Raw genomic sequence first — 23,196 nt, 5'->3', positions numbered from 1 at the left:
ATAACCGGTTTCCCTGAATCCCTTCACTAAATATTACCCTGCTCACACTCCAACAGATCGTCAGGTCCCAAGTACCATTCGTCTCCATTCACTCCTATCTAACACGCTCATGCACGCTTGCTGGAAGTCCAAGCCCCTTACCCACAAAACCTCCTTTACCCCCTCTCTCCAACCCTTTCGAGGACGACCCCTACCCCGCCTTCCTTCCCCTATAGATTTATATGCTTTCCATGTCATTCTACTTTGATCCATTCTCTCTAAATGACCAAACCACCTCAACAACCCCTCTTCTGCCCTCTGACTAATACTTTTATTAACTCCACACCTTCTCCTAATTTCCACACTCCGAATTTTCTGCATAATATTTACACCACACATTGCCCTTAAACAGGACATCTCCACTGCCTCCAACCGTCTCCTCGCTGCTGCATTTACCACCCAAGCTTCACACCCATATAAGAGTATTGGTACTACTATACTTTCATACATTCCCTTCTTTGCCTCCATAGATAGTTTTTTGACTCCACATATACCTCAACGCACCACTCACCTTTTTTCCCTCATCAATTCTATGATTAACCTCATCCTTCATAAATCCATCCGCCGACACGTCAACTCCCAAGTATCTGAAAACATTCACTTCTTCCATACTCCTCCTCCCCAATTTGATATCCAATTTTTCTTTATCTAAATCATTTGACACCCTCATCACCTTACTCTTTTCTATGTTCACTTTCAACTTTCTACCTTTACACACATTCCCAAACTCATCCACTAACCTTTGCAATTTTTCTTTAGAATTTCCCATAAGCACAGTATCATCAGCAAAAAGTAACTGTGTCAATTCCCATTTTGAATTTGATTCCCCATAATTTAATCCCACCCCTCTCCCAAACACCCTAGCATTTACTTCCTTTACAACCCCATCTATAAATATATTAAACAACCATGGTGACATTACACATCCCTGTCTAAGACCTACTTTTACCGGGAAGTAGTCTCCCTCTCTTCTACACACCCTAAACTGAGCCTCACTATCCTCATAAAAACTCTTTACAGCATTTAATAACTTACCACCTATTCCATATACTTGCAACGTCTGCCACATTGCTCCTCTATCCACTCTATCATATGCCTTTTCTAAATCCATAAATGCAATAAAAACTTCCCTGTCTTTATCTAAATACTGTTCACATATATGCTTCAATGTAAACACCTGATCTACACATCCCCTACCCACTCTAAAACCTCCTTGCTCATCCGCAATCCTACATTCTGTCTTACCTCTAATTCTTTCAATTATAACCCTACCGTACACTTTTCCTGGTATACTCAGTAAGCTTATTCCTCTATAATTTTTACAGTCTCTTTTGTCCCCTTTCCCTTTATATAAAGGGACTATACATGCTCTCTGCCAATCCCTAGGTACCTTCCCCTCTTTCATACATTTATTAAACAAAAGTACCAACCACTCCAACACTATATCCCCCCCTGCTTTTAACATTTCTGTCATGGTCCCATCAGTTCCAGCTGCTTTACCCCCTTTCATTTTACGTAATGCCTCACGTACCTCCCCCACACTTACATTCTGCTCTTCTTCACTCCTAAAAGATGGTATACCTCCCTGACCAGTGCATGAAATTACTGCCTCTGTTTCTTCCTTAACATTTAAAAGTTCCTCAAAATATTCTCGCCATCTACCCAATACCTCCATCTCCCCATCTACTAACTCCCCTACTCTGTTTTTAACTGACAAATCCATATTTTCCCTAGGCTTTCTTAACTTGTTTAACTCACTCCAAAATTTTTTCTTATTTTCATTAAAATTTCTTGACAGTGCCTCTCCCACTCTATCATCTGCTCTCCTTTTGCACTCTCTCACCACTCTCTTTACCTTTCTTTTACTCTCCATATACTCTGCTCTTCTTATAACACTTCTGCTTCGTAAAAACCTCTCATAAGCTACCTTTTTCTCTTTTATCACACCCTTTACTTCATCATTCCACCAATCACTCCTCTTTCCTCCTGCCCCCACCCTCCTATAACCACAAACTTCTGCCCCACATTCTAATACTGCATTTTTAAAACTATTCCAACCCTCTTCAACCCCCCCCACTACTCATCTTTGCACTAGCCCACATTTCTGCCAATAGTCGCTTATATCTCACCCGAACTTCCTCCTCCCTTAGTTTATACACTTTCACCTCCCTCTTACTTGTTGTTGCCACCTTCCTCTTTTCCCATCTACCTCTTACTCTAACTGTAGCTACAACTAAATATTTTTTTTTATTTTTTTATTATCACACCGGCCGATTCCCACCAAGGCAGGGTGGCCCGAAAAAGAAAAACTTTCACCATCATTCACTCCATCACTGTCTTGCCAGAAGGGTGCTTTACACTACAGTTTTTAAACTGCAACATTAACACCCCTCCTTCAGAGTGCAGGCACTGTACTTCCCATCTCCAGAACTCAAGTCCGGCCTGCCGGTTTCCCTGAATCCCTTCATAAATGTTACTTTGCTCACACTCCAACAGCACGTCAAGTATTAAAAACCATTTGTCTCCATTCACTCCTATCAAACACGCTCACGCATGCCTGCTGGAAGTCCAAGCCCCTCGCACACAAAACCTCCTTTACCCCCTCCCTCCAACCCTTCCTAGGCCGACCCCTACCCCGCCTTCCTTCCACTACAGACTGATACACTCTTGAAGTCATTCTGTTTCGCTCCATTCTCTCTACATGTCCGAACCACCTCAACAACCCTTCCTCAGCCCTCTGGACAACAGTTTTGGTAATCCCGCACCTCCTCCTAACTTCCAAACTACGAATTCTCTGCATTATATTCACACCACACATTGCCCTCAGACATGACATCTCCACTGCCTCCAGCCTTCTCCTCGCTGCAACATTCATCACCCACGCTTCACACCCATATAAGAGCGTTGGTAAAACTATACTCTCATACATTCCCCTCTTTGCCTCCAAGGACAAAGTTCTTTGTCTCCACAGACTCCTAAGTGCACCACTCACTCTTTTTCCCTCATCAATTCTATGATTCACCTCATCTTTCATAGACCCATCCGCTGACACGTCCACTCCCAAATATCTGAATACGTTCACCTCCTCCATACTCTCTCCCTCCAATCTGATATTCAATCTTTCATCACCTAATCTTTTTGTTATCCTCATAACCTTACTCTTTCCTGTATTCACCTTTAATTTTCTTCTTTTGCACACCCTACCAAATTCATCCACCAATCTCTGCAACTTCTCTTCAGAATCTCCCAAGAGCACAGTGTCATCAGCAAAGAGCAGCTGTGACAACTCCCACTTTGTGTGTGATTCTTTATCTTTTAACTCCACGCCTCTTGCCAAGACCCTCGCATTTACTTCTCTTACAACCCCATCTATAAATATATTAAACAACCACGGTGACATCACACATCCTTGTCTAAGGCCTACTTTTACTGGGAAAAAATTTCCCTCTTTCCTACATACTCTAACTTGAGCCTCACTATCCTCGTAAAAACTCTTCACTGCTTTCAGTAACCTACCTCCTACACCATACACTTGCAACATCTGCCACATTGCCCCCCTATCCACCCTGTCATACGCCTTTTCCAAATCCATAAATGCCACAAAGACCTCTTTAGCCTTATCTAAATACTGTTCACTTATATGTTTCACTGTAAACACCTGGTCCACACACCCCCTACCTTTCCTAAAGCCTCCTTGTTCATCTGCTATCCTATTCTCCGTCTTACTCTTAATTCTTTCAATTATAACTCTACCATACACTTTACCAGGTACACTCAACAGACTTATCCCCCTATAATTTTTGCACTCTCTTTTATCCCCTTTGCCTTTATACAAAGGAACTATGCATGCTCTCTGCCAATCCCTAGGTACCTTACCCTCTTCCATACATTTATTAAATAATTGCACCAACCACTCCAAAACTATATCCCCACCTGCTTTTAACATTTCTATCTTTATCCCATCAATCCCGGCTGCCTTACCCCCTTTCATTTTACCTACTGCCTCACGAACTTCCCCCACACTCACAACTGGCTCTTCCTCACTCCTACAAGATGTTATTCCTCCTTGCCCTATACACGAAATCACAGCTTCCCTATCTTCATCAACATTTAACAATTCCTCAAAATATTCCTTCCATCTTCCCAATACCTCTAACTCTCCATTTAATAACTCTCCTCTCCTATTTTTAACTGACAAATCAATTTGTTCTCTAGGCTTTCTTAACTTGTTAATCTCACTCCAAAACTTTTTCTTATTTTCAACAAAATTTGTTGATAACATCTCACCCACTCTCTCATTTGCTCTCTTTTTACATTGCTTCACCACTCTCTTAACCTCTCTCTTTTTCTCCATATACTCTTCCCTCCTTGCATCACTTCTACTTTGTAAAAACTTCTCATATGCTAACTTTTTCTCCCTTACTACTCTCTTTACATCATCATTCCACCAATCGCTCCTCTTCCCTCCTGCACCCACTTTCCTGTAACCACAAACTTCTGCTGAACACTCTAACACTACATTTTTAAACCTACCCCATACCTCTTCGACCCCATTGCCTATGCTCTCATTAGCCCATCTATCCTCCAATAGCTGTTTATATCTTACCCTAACTGCCTCCTCTTTTAGTTTATAAACCTTCACCTCTCTCTTCCCTGATGCTTCTATTCTCCTTGTATCCCATCTACCTTTTACTCTCAGTGTAGCTACAACTAGAAAGTGATCTGATATATCTGTGGCCCCTCTATAAACATGTACATCCTGAAGTCTACTCAACAGTCTTTTATCTACCAATACATAATCCAACATAATAAACATGTACATCCTGGAGCCTACCCATCAACCTTTTATCCACCAATACATAATCTAATAAACTACTTTCATTACGTGCTACATCATACCTTGTATATTTATTTATCCTCTTTTTCATAAAATATGTATTACTTATTACCAAATTTCTTTCTACACATAGCTCAATTAAAGGCTCCCCATTTACATTTACCCCTGGCACCCCAAATTTACCTACTACTCCTTCCATAACATTTTTACCCACTTTAGCATTGAAATCCCCAACCACCATTACTCTCACACTTGATTCAAAACTCCCCACGCATTCACTCAACATTTCCCAAAATCTCTCTCTCTCCTCTACAATAACATTTAATATTAAGCAGTCATTTATTTAATACATATTCAAAAACAAGTTCCCAACAAAACAGTTTATACTCTGATACCCCAGTTCACATACCAAGATAAACTATCCTGATCATAATAAAATTAAACCAGAGAAAAAATAAGATAAATTTTAATTAACTTCCATCCAGGTATCATGGCTACCCACCTAGGTCATCTTTGGGTAATGTTTGTGTTCAGCATCCCTCCCTAGCTACCATCTTTGTCCAGCATCCCTCCCTAGCTACCATCTTTGTCATGCTTTGCCAACTCAGGGTGTTGATCAACGCATGTTTACCCAGTCACTCAGTCTCTGATTGAGGTAGAATAATAATTTAAAAAAAAAAAAAAAATGCCTTCTTGCCAGAAGAATACCGACATTACATGTCAGCCAGTCCTCTGAACTGCAACATCCTCACCTCTCCTTTAGTGTATGCACTGCACCTCCCACCTCTAGAACTCAAGTCTGGCTAACCAGTTTCCCCAAATACCTCCAACAGCATGTCAAGTCATAATACCGCTTGTCTCTACGCACTCAGACAAGCCTGTCTGAAGCTCAAGCCTATAGTACACAAAACCTTCTTTATCCCCTCCCTCCAACCCTTCTTTCCTCCACCCCAGATTTATATAAACTAGTCATACTATTTCACTATCTTCTTTCAATACCCATTCTTCAATGGCTCATTCTTAGCCCTCTGAATTATACTTCTGTTAACTCCAAATGCACCCTAACCTCCACACCTAATTCTCTGCATAATATTTATACCATGCATCACTCTCCAGTCTCCACCTCACTGCAATGCTTAAAACCCATGTTTTACATGAATATAACAGTGTTAGTGCCACTATACTCTTCACATAGGAGAGAGAAGCAGGATACTTGTGAATTACTTTCTCCACACTCCCTCCTTCCAATCTGATATCCTATCTTTCTTTGCCTAAATTATTTTTTTTTACTCCCATGACCTTGTTCTTTATCCCACACCTCTTCCCAACAACCTAGCATTTACTTCTTCTACAACACTTTTTTTTTTTTTTAACAGGTCGGCCATCTCCCACCGAGGCAGGGTGACCCAAAAAAGAAAGAAAACACTCTCCACATCATTCACACATTATCATTGCCTTTGCAGAGGCACCCTGATATGACAGTTTAGATATCACTCCAAACAGCCAATACCCCAAACCCCTCCTTTAAAGTGCAGGCTATAATACTGAATAAGAATGAGGCCTTTATCTTACCTTGACATCCCGTGAAGCTTGGAGGTTGGCCAACGAAGGCTTCATACCTCGGCCAACTTGCCAGATGATGGCCTCTGGTGGAAGTCCTTTATGAGGCCACTCTCCACACAGAAGCTCATACCATACAGTCCTAATGATTAAATATATCTTAAAGACAATTTCTCAAGAGACAGAGAATCCAAACCTTTATAAAAGTATAGTACTGTACTTTTAAACCTAAAAACTGAACAGATAGAATACATGCAAGTCATACATGTTCCATAGTGGTACAGTACATTCTTTTAAACTATTATAACTGTACTACACCAAATTGTACATATTTCAAGATGCATTCACATGATTTATAGAGCAATTTCAATATCTCTAAAAACAGAAGTATAAATTTCAATATAGTGAAGCAATACATATCTATGTTCAATATACCGTACACTATCATCTCTATTCTTAATCCTATCTGTAGTCATGGCTTTAATTGACATAATTTGGAGACACCCATTAAGAAGTACAGATGTTATTTTGCACTGCTGTTTCTCCCAGATGAGAATTAATTATCAATAGTGCAAGCATTATACAAAAGGCATTACTACAAGCTCTCCAGCTCAAACACTACACCAGTAGTCTGCACTTAGATAAAACAGTGAATATTGCATCCCCCTAAATTAATAAAATAAGGAAAGCATGTTTTGTAGGTAGTAGGTTGGTAGACAGCAACCACCCAGGGAGGTACTACCGTCCTGCCAAGTGAGTGTAAAACGAAGCCTGTGATTGTTTTACATGATGGTAGGATTGCTGATGTCTTTTGTCTGTCTCATAAATATGCAAGATTACAGGCATGTCTTGCTACTTCTACTTACACTTAGGTCACACTACACATACATGTACACATTTATTTATACACACTCATCTGAGTTTTCTTTGATTTTATCTTAATAGTTCTTGGTCTTATTAATTTTCCTTTTATATCCATGGGGAAGTGGAATAAGAATCTTTCCTCCGTAAGCCATGCGTGTTGTAAAAGTCAACTAAAATGCCGGGAACAATGGGCTAGTAACCCCTTTTCCTGTAAAGATTACTAAAAAGAATAAGAAGAAGAAAATTGTCAAAGTGGGAAGTCTGAATGTGCGTGGATGTTGTGCAGATGATAAGAAAGAGATGATTGTGGATGTTATGAATGAGAAGAAGCTGGATGTCCTGGCTTTAAGTGAAACAAAGCTGAAGGGGGTGGGAGAGTTTCAGTGGAGAGGAATAAATGGGATTAGGTCAGGGGTTTCAAATAGAGTTAGAGCTAAAGAAGGAGTAGCAATAATGTTGAAGGATAAGCTATGGCAGGAAAAGAGGGACTATAAATGTATTAATTCAAGGATTATGTGGAGTAAAATAAAGATTGGATGTGAAAAGTGGGTTATAATAAGCGTGTATGCACCTGGAGAAGAGAGAAGTGTAGAGGAGAGAGAGAGATTTTGGGAAATGTTGAGTGAATGCGTGGGGAGTTTTGAATCAAGTGTGAGAGTAATGGTGGTTGGGGATTTTAATGCTAAAGTGGGTAAAAATGTTATGGAGGGAGTAGTAGGTAAATTTGGGGTGCCAGGGGTAAATGTAAATGGGGAGCCTTTAATTGAGCTATGTGTAGAAAGAAATTTGGTAATAAGTAATACATATTTTATGAAAAAGAGGATAAATAAATATACAAGGTATGATGTAGCACGTAATGAAAGTAGTTTATTAGATTATGTATTGGTGGATAAAAGGTTGATGGGTAGGCTCCAGGATGTACATGTTTATAGAGGGGCAACTGATATATCGGATCATTATTTAGTTGTAGCTACAGTTAGAGTAAGAGGTAGATGGGAAAAGAGGAAGGTGGCAACAACAAGTAAGAGGGAAGTGAAAGTGTATAAACTAAGGGAGGAGGAAGTTCGGGTGAGATATAAGCGACTATTGGCAGAAAGGTGGGCTAGTGCAAAGATGAGTAGTGGGGGGGTTGAAGAGGGTTGGAATAGTTTTAAAAATGCAGTATTAGAATGTGGGGCAGAAGTTTGTGGTTATAGGAGGGTGGGGGCAGGAGGAAAGAGGAGTGATTGGTGGAATGATGAAGTAAAGGGTGTGATAAAAGAGAAAAAGGTAGCTTATGAGAGGTTTTTACAAAGCAGAAGTGTTATAAGAAGAGCAGAGTATATGGAGAGTAAAAGAAAGGTAAAGAGAGTGGTGAGAGAGTGCAAAAGGAGAGCAGATGATAGAGTGGGAGAGGCACTGTCAAGAAATTTTAATGAAAATAAGAAAAAATTTTGGAGTGAGTTAAACAAGTTAAGAAAGCCTAGGGAAAATATGGATTTGTCAGTTAAAAACAGAGTAGGGGAGTTAGTAGATGGGGAGATGGAGGTATTGGGTAGATGGCGAGAATATTTTGAGGAACTTTTAAATGTTAAGGAAGAAACAGAGGCAGTAATTTCATGCACTGGTCAGGGAGGTATACCATCTTTTAGGAGTGAAGAAGAGCAGAATGTAAGTGTGGGGGAGGTACGTGAGGCATTACGTAAAATGAAAGGGGGTAAAGCAGCTGGAACTGATGGGATCATGACAGAAATGTTAAAAGCAGGGGGGGATATAGTGTTGGAGTGGTTGGTACTTTTGTTTAATAAATGTATGAAAGAGGGGAAGGTACCTAGGGATTGGCAGAGAGCATGTATAGTCCCTTTATATAAAGGGAAAGGGGACAAAAGAGACTGTAAAAATTATAGAGGAATAAGCTTACTGAGTATACCAGGAAAAGTGTACGGTAGGGTTATAATTGAAAGAATTAGAGGTAAGACAGAATGTAGGATTGCGGATGAGCAAGGAGGTTTTAGAGTGGGTAGGGGATGTGTAGATCAGGTGTTTACATTGAAGCATATATGTGAACAGTATTTAGATAAAGATAGGGAAGTTTTTATTGCATTTATGGATTTAGAAAAGGCATATGATAGAGTGGATAGAGGAGCAATGTGGCAGATGTTGCAAGTATATGGAATAGGTGGTAAGTTATTAAATGCTGTAAAGAGTTTTTATGAGGATAGTGAGGCTCAGGTTAGGGTGTGTAGAAGAGAGGGAGACTACTTCCCGGTAAAAGTAGGTCTTAGACAGGGATGTGTAATGTCACCATGGTTGTTTAATATATTTATAGATGGGGTTGTAAAGGAAGTAAATGCTAGGGTGTTTGGGAGAGGGGTGGGATTAAATTATGGGGAATCAAATTCAAAATGGGAATTGACACAGTTACTTTTTGCTGATGATACTGTGCTTATGGGAGATTCTAAAGAAAAATTGCAAAGGTTAGTGGATGAGTTTGGGAATGTGTGTAAAGGTAGAAAGTTGAAAGTGAACATAGAAAAGAGTAAGGTGATGAGGGTGTCAAATGATTTAGATAAAGAAAAATTGGATATCAAATTGGGGAGGAGGAGTATGGAAGAAGTGAATGTTTTCAGATACTTGGGAGTTGACGTGTCGGCGGATGGATTTATGAAGGATGAGGTTAATCATAGAATTGATGAGGGAAAAAAGGTGAGTGGTGCGTTGAGGTATATGTGGAGTCAAAAAACGTTATCTATGGAGGCAAAGAAGGGAATGTATGAAAGTATAGTAGTACCAACACTCTTATATGGGTGTGAAGCTTGGGTGGTAAATGCAGCAGCGAGGAGACGGTTGGAGGCAGCGGAGATGTCCTGTTTAAGGGCAATGTGTGGTGTAAATATTATGCAGAAAATTCGGAGTGTGGAAATTAGGAGAAGGTGTGGAGTTAATAAAAGTATTAGTCAGAGGGCAGAAGAGGGGTTGTTGAGGTGGTTTGGTCATTTAGAGAGAATGGATCACAGTAGAATGACATGGAAAGCATATAAATCTATAGGGGAAGGAAGGCGGGGTAGGGGTCGTCCTCGAAAGGGTTGGAGAGAGGGGGTAAAGGAGGTTTTGTGGGTAAGGGGCTTGGACTTCCAGCAAGCGTGCGTGAGCGTGTTAGATAGGAGTGAATGGAGACGAATGGTACTTGGGACCTGACGATCTGTTGGAGTGTGAGCAGGGTAATATTTAGTGAAGGGATTCAGGGAAACCGGTTATTTTCATATAGTCGGACTTGAGTCCTGGAAATGGGAAGTACAATGCCTGCACTTTAAAGGAGGGGTTTGGGATATTGGCAGTTTGGAGGGATATGTTGTGTATCTTTATATGTTTATGCTTCTAGACTGTTGTATTCTGAGCACCTCTGCAAAAACAGTGATAATGTGCGAGTGTGGTGAAAGTGTTGAATGATGATGAAAGTATTTTCTTTTTGGGGATTTTCTTTCTTTTTTGGGTCACCCTGCCTCGGTGGGAGACGGCCGACTTGTTGAAAAAAAAAAAAAAAAAAAAAAAAATGTTTTATAAAAATTATGTAGCCCATGAAAATAATTCATTAAGATTTAATAGTAATATATTAAAATGCAGTGAGTAAAAACATGGAACTACTGTGTTATTCTATGCACAATTCACACAGTACTGTTATCTTGTTAATATAATAGACACCCTGCCTTGGCAGATGGCCATGGAGTTAAAAAAAAAATACATTAAGGGAAAAAGCACTAAATCTGTAGGGTCATACAGCACCTGGGGAATGGGGAAGCAATCAGGTTTGATCCAAGGAAGGGGAGGACAGGTCTCGTTCCTTGAATCAAGAGCCCCTCACCAGCATCAAGGAAGCAGGGAGCCTCAATATCCAGGGACAGTTGGTGTGAGTTGAACTAATGTTGTTTGGGGTTTCTGGGGTGGTTGGGCAAAAAGGGGGCAGCTTTAAGTTTTTACGTTAAGTAGATGGTTATGGTAATATTACACGTGGGTATGTTGCTGGGAAAAGCTAGGAGCAGCAGTTAATGTGTTTCTCCTCGCTCCATTATATCCACACATCTCCCTCCCTATGTAAAATCTGCAGTTTGTTTTCCAACCTCTGGCCTCTAGGATTAGAAAGGAAAACTAGAGGAGCCTCTGGTTGCTTTCTATCTGGGGTTTTCTCTTATTGTCTCCCAGTGATTTCCATGACTTTCCACTTCTAACCTATAGGCTCTCCCTAACTATTTCCCACTCTCCAAGTATACTCTCAATCTATCTTCAGCACTCATTTTGCTCTGTATATACCGTCTTTGTTTCTACACTCTACCTAGTCTTCTCCTAGTGATGGATTATCCTAGTCAATATCACCTACCTTGTCTTTACGTTCATATTTTATGAGTCTAAGGCACTTTTTCTTTCCGACAATGAATATAATTGTTTCTATATCCTGCCTGGTATACTGTACTATATATAAATACTTCAGCACATTCAATAAATATTCCATGGTATTTGTAACTTACCCAAAACCATAGACATCAGAGTAGGTGGTGAATGGGAGGCCATCATCTTGCTTTTGGACTACTCGTAAGTTCCTCATAACCTCTGGAGACAAGTAACACAACCAGCCTGGAGGAATGCTTAGCCAGTTACCTCTCCTAAAAGACAAAAGAACTTCTTATTACAATTTCTTCAGGGACACAAATAAATTAGGTTAGCTGTGGATCTTTAGGAATCCAGAAAAATCATAAGTCCAGAAAGACTTGGCCATGACCAGCCCGAATGTGTTGTACCCTTACTGTACCGAATAATGCATACCCTATCCCTGTAAACTGCTAAACCAAATACACTAATAAATCCTTGAAATTTATAAATAAGACTGACAATAGTTCAATTTTCAAACATTTCAGGATAAGGCTCTTAAATGGTACTTATGGCACTAACCTGGTATCATGGCAAAGTCTAGTAACATTAAACAGCCCAAAGTCGGTAATGACAACCTTGCCACATTCTAGAAATATATTTTTGCTTTTCAGGTCCTTGTGAACAATTCCTCGAGCATGAAGATAGCCCATACCCTGAAAATGGAAATAGGTGTTAGTAATTAAAACTTTCATGACAGTTTTCAAGATCAGAAAAATGAATGAATTTGTAATATATACACTAGCATGTATGTATGCAACAGCAGTTAATAATTAAGATGTAATAATTGAGAATTCATTCATTTTAGATAAAAAAAAACTAAAAACCTGCATCCATTAACTGAATACAATAAAAGAGTATTTCACTATTCTTACTGCAACACTTGTAATATGCAACATCTAACTTCAATATTGCTCTTCTATTGAATGTTATTCTCTCATTCCTTGTCTTGTATTTTCCTATACTTTAATTTTTCCATCAGTATTTTTAATATCTTGTTCCCTAAAAAAAAGTTGAAATCAAAGAATCTTAAAGGGTTAAAAAAAAAAATTGCCTCTAAATGCTGAAGACATCAGTGACTTGAGGTACATTTTTGTGACTTGACATACTGTAGGAAAAGTGATTAATGAAAAGAGGAGAGATTACTTTAGTGGCTGGAATGATTTCAGTGTTTATTCTGGACTGTTTTTAAATTGGAATTTGTTCAATTATGTGTAAACTATGAACTTTATAGCACAGATCTATTACTGAATGGGCAATTTCTTGCTCTCAATCAATAGGGCAGAAAGCATACTAGGAAAATAGCCAGGAATCAGGTCAGTTTGAGCAACAGAACTGACCTAAATTCAGTCTCAAAGTGGACAAAATCACTGCTGCATAGTGCTCCCCAACCTCTAACTTCATGCCTGCAAAGCTGGAGGTCAGATTTTGCATTTCTGGTGTCAATACCTTCAGAAAAAGATTCTATACTATTTCAAAAGACAATATTTTTTTTAACCCTTTAACTGTGTCCGACATACCAGCACGCAGGTGTTGGCACTATCCAACATACTAGTACGCACCATTTTTCATACCCACAAATCTGCCACCTGCTAATATTTTTCAATTCAGGGCAACTCTTTGGGTCTTCTTCCATCTATTCATACATTTGAATAAATATAAGGCCAGCAGGATGCACGCAATGTATCATGGTAAATTATTTAAGGGATGAATGTATGTGCAATGTACTAGTACACCTCACTCGCAAAAGTAAATATGAGAAACCGGGAGCTCTTGTTCAACCAACAGCTTCCCTACCAGCAAACAGGGTGTGAAAGTGTCTCAAAGATGACTTACTCATTCCAAACTTATTACTGTACAATTTCATTATACTAACAGTGAATTCAGCCACAAAGCACACTAGGTATATAACCCCGGATAACGCAATAAAGTCAAACAATGTGAATAACTGTAATACTACAGGTACCATCCGACTTACGACCAAGCTTGGTTCCGACCAACTGGTCGTAAGTCAAAATGGACGCAAGTCGAAACTTACTACTGAATATCAACATCATATTATTGTAATGATTTTATTTTGTTTTATTTTATTTCATTTTTACTTTACTTTTTATGCTGTTAGTACTGTACTTTATACTGTAAGGTTTCGGAGAAACACTGTATACAACACAAACAGTTATTTATTTCCCAGAACATTTGCATACAAAACATGGTCATAAGTCAAGTGGTCGTATGTCAAGCAGGTCAAAATTCGGATGTTAGGTGTACGAGTATTCATTATACATACTGCAATAATAATTGTAATATTTTAAGTATTCATTACATATAGCCTTAAAAGATCAAAATACAGTGGACTCTCGCCTTACGATCAGCTTCCAATGCGACCAATTATGTAAGTGTATTTATGTAAGTGCTTTTGTACGTGTATTTTTGGGGGTCTGAAACGGACTAATCTAATTCACAATATTTATTATGGGAACAAATTCGTTCGGTAACGGCACCTGAACATACTTCTGGAATGAAATTATATCGTAAGGCGGGGGTCCACTGTATTAAAAAAAAAAAAGAATAAAAACCAGTCAAATCTTACTTTTTTTTTTTAACAAGCCGGCCATCTCCCACCGAGGCAGGGTGACCCAAAAAAGAAAGAAAATCCTCAAAAAGAAAATACTTTCATCATCATTCAACACTTTCACCTCACTCACACATGTCATGGGGGTCCGTAGGAGTTATGTCGGTTGGAGTTAAACACACTTGTTGGATGGTAACACATATATTAGCAGAGTATGAAGGGGGAGAGTCCAAACTGCCTGTCTTGCCTGGCGTAGAACTATGTGGGAACTGAGACCGAGGTAGCGCGTCCCACGCACTCACGCCGTATCACGTGACGTCATACAAACTAGTCACTAGGCCTAGCAAAGGGGTCGTGTATGTAAAACATATGGATGGTACTATGATACTCAGATAAGCTATACAACACATGTAGGGGATCAGCAACTATGCTGACACACACAATCACTTTTTGCAGAGGTGCTCAGAACACAACAGCTTAGAAACATATACCTATAAAGATACACAACATATCCCTCCAAACTGCTAATATCCCAAACCCCTCCTTTAGAGTGCAGGCATTGTACTTCCCATTTCCAGGACTCAAGTCCGGCTATATAAAAATAACCGGTTTCCCTGAATCCCTTCACTAAATATTACCCTGCTCACACTCCAACAGATTGTCAGGTCCCAAATACCATTTGTCTTCATTCACTCCTATCTAACACGCTCACGCACGCTTGCTGGAAGTCCAAGCCCCTCGCCCACAAAACCTTCTTTACCCCCTCCCTCCAACCTTTTCGAGGACGACCCCTACCCCGCCTTCCTTCCCCTACAGATTTATACGCTCTCCATGTCATTCTACTTTGATCCATTCTCTCTAAATGACCAAACCACCTCAACAACCCCTCTTCAGCCCTCTGACTAATACTTTTAACTCCACACCTCCTAATTCCCACACTCCGAATTTTCTGCATAATAGTTACACCACACATTGCCCTTAGACAGGATATCTCCATTGTAGTGGCATTATAATCAACAAGAACCAGCAATGGGAAAAGAATGCACCACATTATTATTCGTATGTTAATGCTTTCACACCACATTATTACTCCTATGTTAATGCTTTCATACCACATTATTACTCCTATGTTAATGCTTTCATACCACATTATTACTATGTTAATGCTTTCATAGGGCATGACTTCCATATTTAAGTAAGAAGAGTCAAGGATGTAAGCAGATAAATAGATAATGCTTAATAAACAGAGAACCTAGTAAAAACAAATAGAAAAATATAACAAACCTGTGAAATCTGTTGAGCAATCATGATTATCTTTGACATATTGAACTTGTCCTTCTGAACGTGGATATGAGTGTAAAGTGTCCTTCCCTTACACAGGCTAGTCACTATTGCCAGTCGAGGAGGCTTCATGCAGGCTCCCATGAATAACACCAAGTTTTCATGACGGGTCTTTCGAAAAGTGCTTACCTGTTACAAAATAATGTAAAAATCTACAAGTTACATAACATATTACTTTCATTTTAACTAATTTTGAAACATTTACTGTAACAAAAATATCAGACTTCTGCACAATGAATAACACTTAAATTTCAAATTACAGTGGACCCCCGCTTTACAATCAGCTCCCAATGCGACCAATTATGTAAGTGTATTTATGTTAGTGCGTTTGTACGTGTATGTTTGGGGGTCTGAAATGAACTAATCTAATTCACAATATTACTTATGGGAACAAATTCGTTCAGCAATGGCACCTGAACATACTTCTGGAATGAAATAATATCGTAAGCCGGGGGTCCACTGTATTTCTACTACAACTACAAAATTTTTTGAAGTAACAAACAGAAAAATATACCACTTCTTAACAGTGAAAATCAGTCTGTTTCTATGCTACCTTCCTTCATAAACTGCTTCTTAACACTAAAAATCAGTCAGTTTCAGTGCTACTTTTCCTGCATAACATATGATCAAGCATGTAACATATTTCAAAAATAAATCTGGAAGATGTTGATACTCAATTTTCATAAGATTTGTTAACTTATATCATAAGTGAGTATAGGAGTTACACATCCTACTGATACATCTCCTCAATCAATGTAAGAACAAGTGTTTCAACAGAGCAAGTGCTCCTCCTCATAATACAGTGCATACATACAACTGACTTGCGAGACATTTACAAATTCCAACAAAGGCTGCAATGCCCTGACTGAAACAACTCACAACAAACCCACAACCTGGAAGCAAAAATGGGACAATATTCCAGTCCATTATGGACCATTATTGAGTTAACATTGGTCTAAGGCAAACCAAAATATTGTCCAGCTAAAATTTCCAACCTGTTGCTTTATTGTGAATTACAATACAGTGGACCCCCGGTTCGCAAAGCCATCGGTAACCGATAAATCCGGTATCCGAAGCATAATATCGCAAAAAATTTGCCTCGGTTCCTGTTACAAAACCCGGTATGCGATACGATTCGTACGAAACGTGTCCAGTGTTTACAAGCCAGCCAGTGTGCGCGCATCTAAGGATACATTCGGTACATTCCATATTATCCATATTATCACTGTTTTTGGTGCTTGTTTCTGCAAAATAAGTCACCATGGGCCCCAAGAAAGCTTCTAGTGCCAACCCATTAAGACCAAGGGTGCTAATGACTATTGAAATTAAGGAAATGTGTGCAAAATGGCTTGAAGTGCAAACCTTTTTTGATGAAAATCACCCTGACACAACTACTGCAAGCCGTGTTGGCAACCTGTACACTGACAATGTTGTGAACCACTTTAGGAAAGTCATAAAGGAACGAGAGGTACAGGCCTCTATGGACAGATATGTTGTGCGACAGATATCCAGTGACTCTCAAGCTGGTCCTAGTGGCATTAAAAGAAGAAGGGAAGTAACCCCGGAAAAGGACTTGCTACCTCAAGTCCTAATGGAGGGGGATTCCCCTTCTAAACATTAAAAACTTCAACACTCTCCCCTCCTCCCATCCCATCAATCATCACCAGATCTTCATTAAAGGTAAGTGTCAATTATTCTATTGTGATTATTCTATTGTTATTATTATTATTGCAATTATTCTATTGCATTACACTTAATATTTCATGTGGTAAAAGTTTTTTTTTTTCATACTTTTGGGTGTCTTGAACGGATTAATTTGATTTCCATTATTTCTTATGGGGAAATTTGATTCGCTTTCCTATAATTTTGCTTTACGATGAGCTCTCAGGAATGGATTAATAACGTGAACCGGGGGTCCACTGTACTTAGTAATACATAAACGTATTCGTGATTTCTAAATTTTCTCCATTCAAATTAATGTTACACTGAAAGTCATGGTCCCTTGCAAACAAAAAGATATGAGATCAATGATAAAGCCAAATTCAAAACTCACAAACATTACAATTACAAACTCTGTAGATGTTATTAGCTTCACTCATTAATCCATGGATTTAAAACTACAATATTTATACAGAAGACAAGACTACACAATGATTAATTTCAATTACTCACTTCAGCTTTAAATGCTTCTAGAGTTTTTTCATCATTGACATAGTCCATACGGAGCTCTTTAATGGCTACGAGCCCATGCCAGTTCCCTGAATACACAATGCCAAATCGACCACGGCCAATGACTTCTCCACGGTCTAGTTCATCATAAGGAATATCCCATTCTCGAAGTGACTGGGACACACTACTGACACTATTCTGCCGAGTACAACGAGGATCTGCATTTTCTCCATCAGAAACAGTGGAATCCTGTGAATCCACTCGACCTGCTATTGTGCGCTCTGAGTCATCGGTGCCTGTACTTCCAGACCTAGAAAAACAAACATTCTGTAATGCATCCACAGGAAGATTAGAGGGAAAATATATGAAACAATGAAACTGATGGACATTTTCATTGCAAACATTCAGGTATGTAATGACATAAACCACAGAACCCTAAATGGTCAGAAAGTTCAAAGTGCAGAATGACCTGCAATTCATGGTTTTGGCAGAATTATGGAGGGAAAGTAAACAGTGACATGTAAAGTAACGGAATCCTTTACTGACAACATTTTGTCCGGGCAAGTCGACCATAAAGGATCCTGAAAACTGCAGTTCTCTCTCGTAACCAATGCATTAGCATCCCATACCACTACTTATACATGGAGGGAGAGGTTAACAGCACCTCTCTCTCTTTTTTTGACACTACTATCACAGGTGGGATATTTTCATGCTTCAACCATACCTGGAATCTATTATTAATGACATGTCACTAAAGCAAGGAAGAAAAAAATACTCTGACAGAACGGTGCACTAACACACTTTGCTTTCCAAGATCATTTTTTTTTTTCAACAAATCGGCCGTCTCCCACCGAGGCAGGGTGACCCAAAAAGAAAGAAAATCCCCAAAAACAAAATACTTTCATCATCATTCAACACTTTCACCTCACTCACACATAATCACTGTTTTTGCAGAGGTGCTCAGAACACAACAGTTTAGAAGCATATACGTATAAAGATACACAACATATCCCTCCAAACTGCTAATATCCCAAAACCCCTCCTTTAGAGTGCAGGTATTGTACTTCCCATTTCCAGGACTCAAGTCCGACTATATGAAAATAACCGGTTTCCCTGAATCCCTTCACTAAATATTACCCTGCTCACACTCCAACAGATCGTCAGGTCCCAAGTACCATTCGTCTCCATTCACTCCTATCTAACACGCTCACGCACGCTTGCTGGAAGTCCAAGCCCCTTGCCCACAAAACCTCCTTTACCCCCTCTCTCCAACCCTTTCGAGGACGACCCCTACCCCGCCTTCCTTCCCCTATAGATTTATATGCTTTCCATGTCATTCTACTTTGATCCATTCTCTCTAAATGACCAAACCACCTCAACAACCCCTCTTCTGCCCTCTGACTAATACTTTTATTAACTCCACACCTTTTCCTAATTTCCACACTCCGAATTTTGTGCATAATATTTACACCACACATTGCCCTTAAACAGACATCTCCACTGCCTCCAACCGTCTCCTCGCTGCTGCATTTACCACCCAAGCTTCACACCCGTATAAGAGTGTTGGTACTACTATACTTTCATACATTCCCTTCTTTTCCTCCATAGATAACGTTTTTTGACTCAACATATACATAGGCCTTAGACAAGGATGTGTGATGTCACCGTGGTTGTTTAATATATTTATAGATGGGGTTGTAAGAGAAGTAAATGCGAGGGTCTTGGCAAGAGGCGTGGAGTTAAAAGATAAAGAATCACACACAAAGTGGGAGTTGTCACAGCTGCTCTTTGCCGATGACACTGTGCTCTTGGGAGATTCTGAAGAGAAGTTGCAGAGATTGGTGGATGAATTTGGTAGGGTGTGCAAAAGAAGAAAATTAAAGGTGAATACAGGAAAGAGTAAGGTTATGAGGATAACAAAAAGATTAGGTGATGAAAGATTGAATATCAGATTGGAGGGAGAGAGTATGGAGGAGGTGAACGTATTCAGATATTTGGGAGTGGACGTGTCAGCGGATGGGTCTATGAAAGATGAGGTGAATCATAGAATTGATGAGGGAAAAAGAGTGAGTGGTGCACTTAGGAGTCTGTGGAGACAAAGAACTTTGTCCTTGGAGGCAAAGAGGGGAATGTATGAGAGTATAGTTTTACCAACGCTCTTATATGGGTGTGAAGCGTGGGTGATGAATGTTGCAGCGAGGAGAAGGCTGGAGGCAGTGGAGATGTCATGTCTGAGGGCAATGTGTGGTGTGAATATAATGCAGAGAATTCGTAGTTTGGAAGTTAGGAGGAGGTGCGGGATTACCAAAACTGTTGTCCAGAGGGCTGAGGAAGGGTTGTTGAGGTGGTTCGGACATGTAGAGAGAATGGAGCGAAACAGAATGACTTCAAGAGTGTATCAGTCTGTAGTGGAAGGAAGGCGGGGTAGGGGTCGGCCTAGGAAGGGTTGGAGGGAGGGGGTAAAGGAGGTTTTGTGTGCGAGGGGCTTGGACTTCCAGCAGGCATGCGTGAGCGTGTTTGATAGGAGTGAATGGAGACAAATGGTTTTTAATACTTGACGTGCTGTTGGAGTGTGAGCAAAGTAACATTTATGAAGGGATTCAGGGAAACCGGCAGGCCGGACTTGAGTCCTGGAGATGGGAAGTACAGTGCCTGCACTCTGAAGGAGGGGTGTTAATGTTGCAGTTTAAAAACTGTAGTGTAAAGCACCCTTCTGGCAAGACAGTGATGGAGTGAATGATGGTGAAAGTTTTTCTTTTTCGGGCCACCCTGCCTTGGTGGGACTCGGCCGGTGTGATAATAATAAAAAAAAAAAAAAAAAAAAAAAAAAAAAAAAAAAAAAAATATACCTCAACGCACCACTCACCTTTTTTTCCTCATCAATTCTATGATTAACCTCATCCTTCATAAATCCATCCGCTGACACGTCAACTCCCAAGTATCTGAAAACATTCACTTATTCCATACTCCTCCTCCCCAATTTGATATCCAATTTTTCTTTATCTAAATCATTTGATACCCTCATCACCTTACTCTTTTCTATGTTCACTTTCAACTTTCTACCTTTACACACATTCCCAAACTCATCCACTAACCTTTGCAATTTTTCTTTAGAATCTCCCATAAGCACAGTATCATCAGCCTTTTCTAAATCCATAAATGCAATAAAAACTTCCCTACCTTTATCTAAATACTGTTCACATATATGCTTCAATGTAAACACTTGATCTACACATCCCCTACCCACTCTGAAACCTCCTTGCTCATCCGCAATCCTACATTCTGTCTTACCTCTAACTCTTTCAATAATAACCCTACCTTACGCTTTTCCTGGTATACTCAATAAACTTATTCCTCTATAATTTTTACAATCTCTTTTGTCCCCCTTCCCTTTATATAAAGGGACTATACATGCTCTTCGCCAATCCCTAGGTACCTTCCCCTCTTTCATACATTTATTAAACAAAAGTACCAACCACTCCAACACTATATCCCCCCCTGCTTTTAACATTTCTGTCATGATCCCATCAGTTCCAGCTGCTTTACCCCCTTTCATTCTACGTAATGCCTCACGTACCTCCCCCACACTTACATTCTGCTCTTCTTCACTCCTAAAAGATGGTATACCTCCCTGGCCAGTGCATGAAATTACTGCCTCCCTTTCTTCCTCAACATTTAAAAGTTCCTGAAAATATTCTTGCCATCTACCTAATACCTCCCTCTCCCCATCTACTACTCCCCTACTCTGTTTTTAACTGACAAATCCATACATTCCCTAGGCTTTCTTAACTTGTTTAACTCACTCCAAAATTTTTTCTTATTTTCATTAAAATTTCTTGACAGTGCCTCTCCCACTCTATCATCTGCTCTCGTTTTGCACTCTCTCACCACTCTCTTCACCTTTCTTTTACTCTCCATATACTCTGCTCTTCTTATAACACTTCTGCTTTGTAAAAACCTCTCATAAGCTAACTTTTTCTCTTTTATCACACCCTTTACTTCATCATTCCACCAATCACTCCTCTTTCCTCCTGCCCCCACCCTCCTATAACCACAAACTTCTGCCCCACATTCTAATACTGCATTTTTAAAACTATTCCAACCCTCTTCAACCCCCCCCCCCACTACTCATCTTTGCACTAGCCCACCTTTCTGCCAATAGTCGATTATATCTCACCCGAACTTCCTCCTCCCTAGTTTATACACTTTCACTTCCCTCTTACTTGTTGTTGCCACCTTCCTCTTGTCCCACCTACTTCTTACTCTAACTGTAGCTACAACTAAATAATGATCCGAAATATCAGTTGCCCCTCTATAAACACGTACATCCTGGAGCCTACCCATTAACCTTTTATCCACCAATACATAATTTAACAAACTACTTTCATTACGTGCTACATCATGACTTAATAAATTAAGCAACTGATCATTAATCAACCAGACAGCAAAAGTAAGTGGAATGACCACTTGTCATCAGACTTTAATCCTTTACATTTGTTTTCAGTGGAAGTCACCTTAAATATACTGCTTATGAAAAGTCTTCCAAGAACCTTTATGGATTTAAGCATGAAATTATACCTGTATCATTACAAATGAAAACAGATTATTATTACAATTGAGAATCCTTTATCTGAAATGCTTAAGACTGATTAACTTTACAAAGTACACTTAATTAAAATTTATTGACTTTTTTCCGCCTCCTCAATGCAGCCAGATATAGTTTGGGTTCTCACACGTACCCTGAAGTTTGTGACACGGTGCGATCAGAATCATGTGACTGTCGAGAGTCGATAACATCACTCTGTGTGGAAGATGCAGACAGCGGTGCCTTGGGAAAAGGTGGAGCAATATGCATTAGAGGCCGCATTTCTAACGGAATGTCTCCAGTATCTTCATTCACATCTGGAAAAAAAAAAAGGTAATACAGTATATAGGGGAAATGAATTTAGCAGCTGGAATGGAATTAACAGTTAAAATGAAAGAAAGGAGTTATCAGATAAGGAAGTGGAGGTATTGAGAAAATGGAGGGAATATCATGAGGAGCTGTTAAATGTTGATGAAGGAAGGGAGGTAGTGCTTTAATGCAGTGGGCAGGGAGGTATAACATCTTTTAGGAGTGAGGAAGAGCTAGATGCAAGTGTGGGGAAGGTGTCGAGGCAGTGGGTAGAATGAAATGGATTAAAGCAGTAGGTGGGGATACAGTTTTGGAGTGGTTGGTGTATTTGGTCAATAAATGTAAGAAATGGGGAGGGTACCTAGGGATTGGCAGTGTGCGTGTAGTTCCTTTGTATAAAGGGAAAGGGAATAAAAAGAGTGTAAGCATTATAGGGAAATAAGCCTGCTGAGTATACCAGGCAAAAGTGTATGGCAGAATTCAGGGTAAAACAGAGCAGGATAGAAGATTAAAATGGTG

General features: G+C 39.6%; 1 protein-coding gene across 4 annotated transcripts in view; it reads right to left on the bottom strand.

Moving 5' to 3' along the window:
- Positions 1-23,196, bottom strand: part of LOC128685810 (kinase suppressor of Ras 2) — an 88,876-nt gene that overhangs the window by 6,023 nt on the left and 59,657 nt on the right. For all 4 annotated transcript variants that reach the window (XM_053772481.2, XM_053772482.2, XM_053772483.2 and 1 more), the window contains 6 exons: positions 22,523-22,685; positions 17,787-18,093; positions 15,558-15,743; positions 12,224-12,357; positions 11,803-11,937; positions 6,449-6,578 (listed from right to left, as the gene is read on the bottom strand). In XM_053772481.2, the coding sequence (XP_053628456.1) occupies positions 6,449-6,578; positions 11,803-11,937; positions 12,224-12,357; positions 15,558-15,743; positions 17,787-18,093; positions 22,523-22,685 (1,055 nt within the window). The remainder of the gene's footprint in view (positions 1-6,448; positions 6,579-11,802; positions 11,938-12,223; positions 12,358-15,557; positions 15,744-17,786; positions 18,094-22,522; positions 22,686-23,196) is intronic.

The sequence above is a fragment of the Cherax quadricarinatus genome, chromosome 23 (assembly GCF_038502225.1).
Source record: "Cherax quadricarinatus isolate ZL_2023a chromosome 23, ASM3850222v1, whole genome shotgun sequence".
Classification (NCBI taxonomy): Eukaryota; Metazoa; Arthropoda; class Malacostraca; order Decapoda; family Parastacidae; genus Cherax; species Cherax quadricarinatus.
This window is presented reverse-complemented; position numbering and strand designations above follow the sequence as displayed.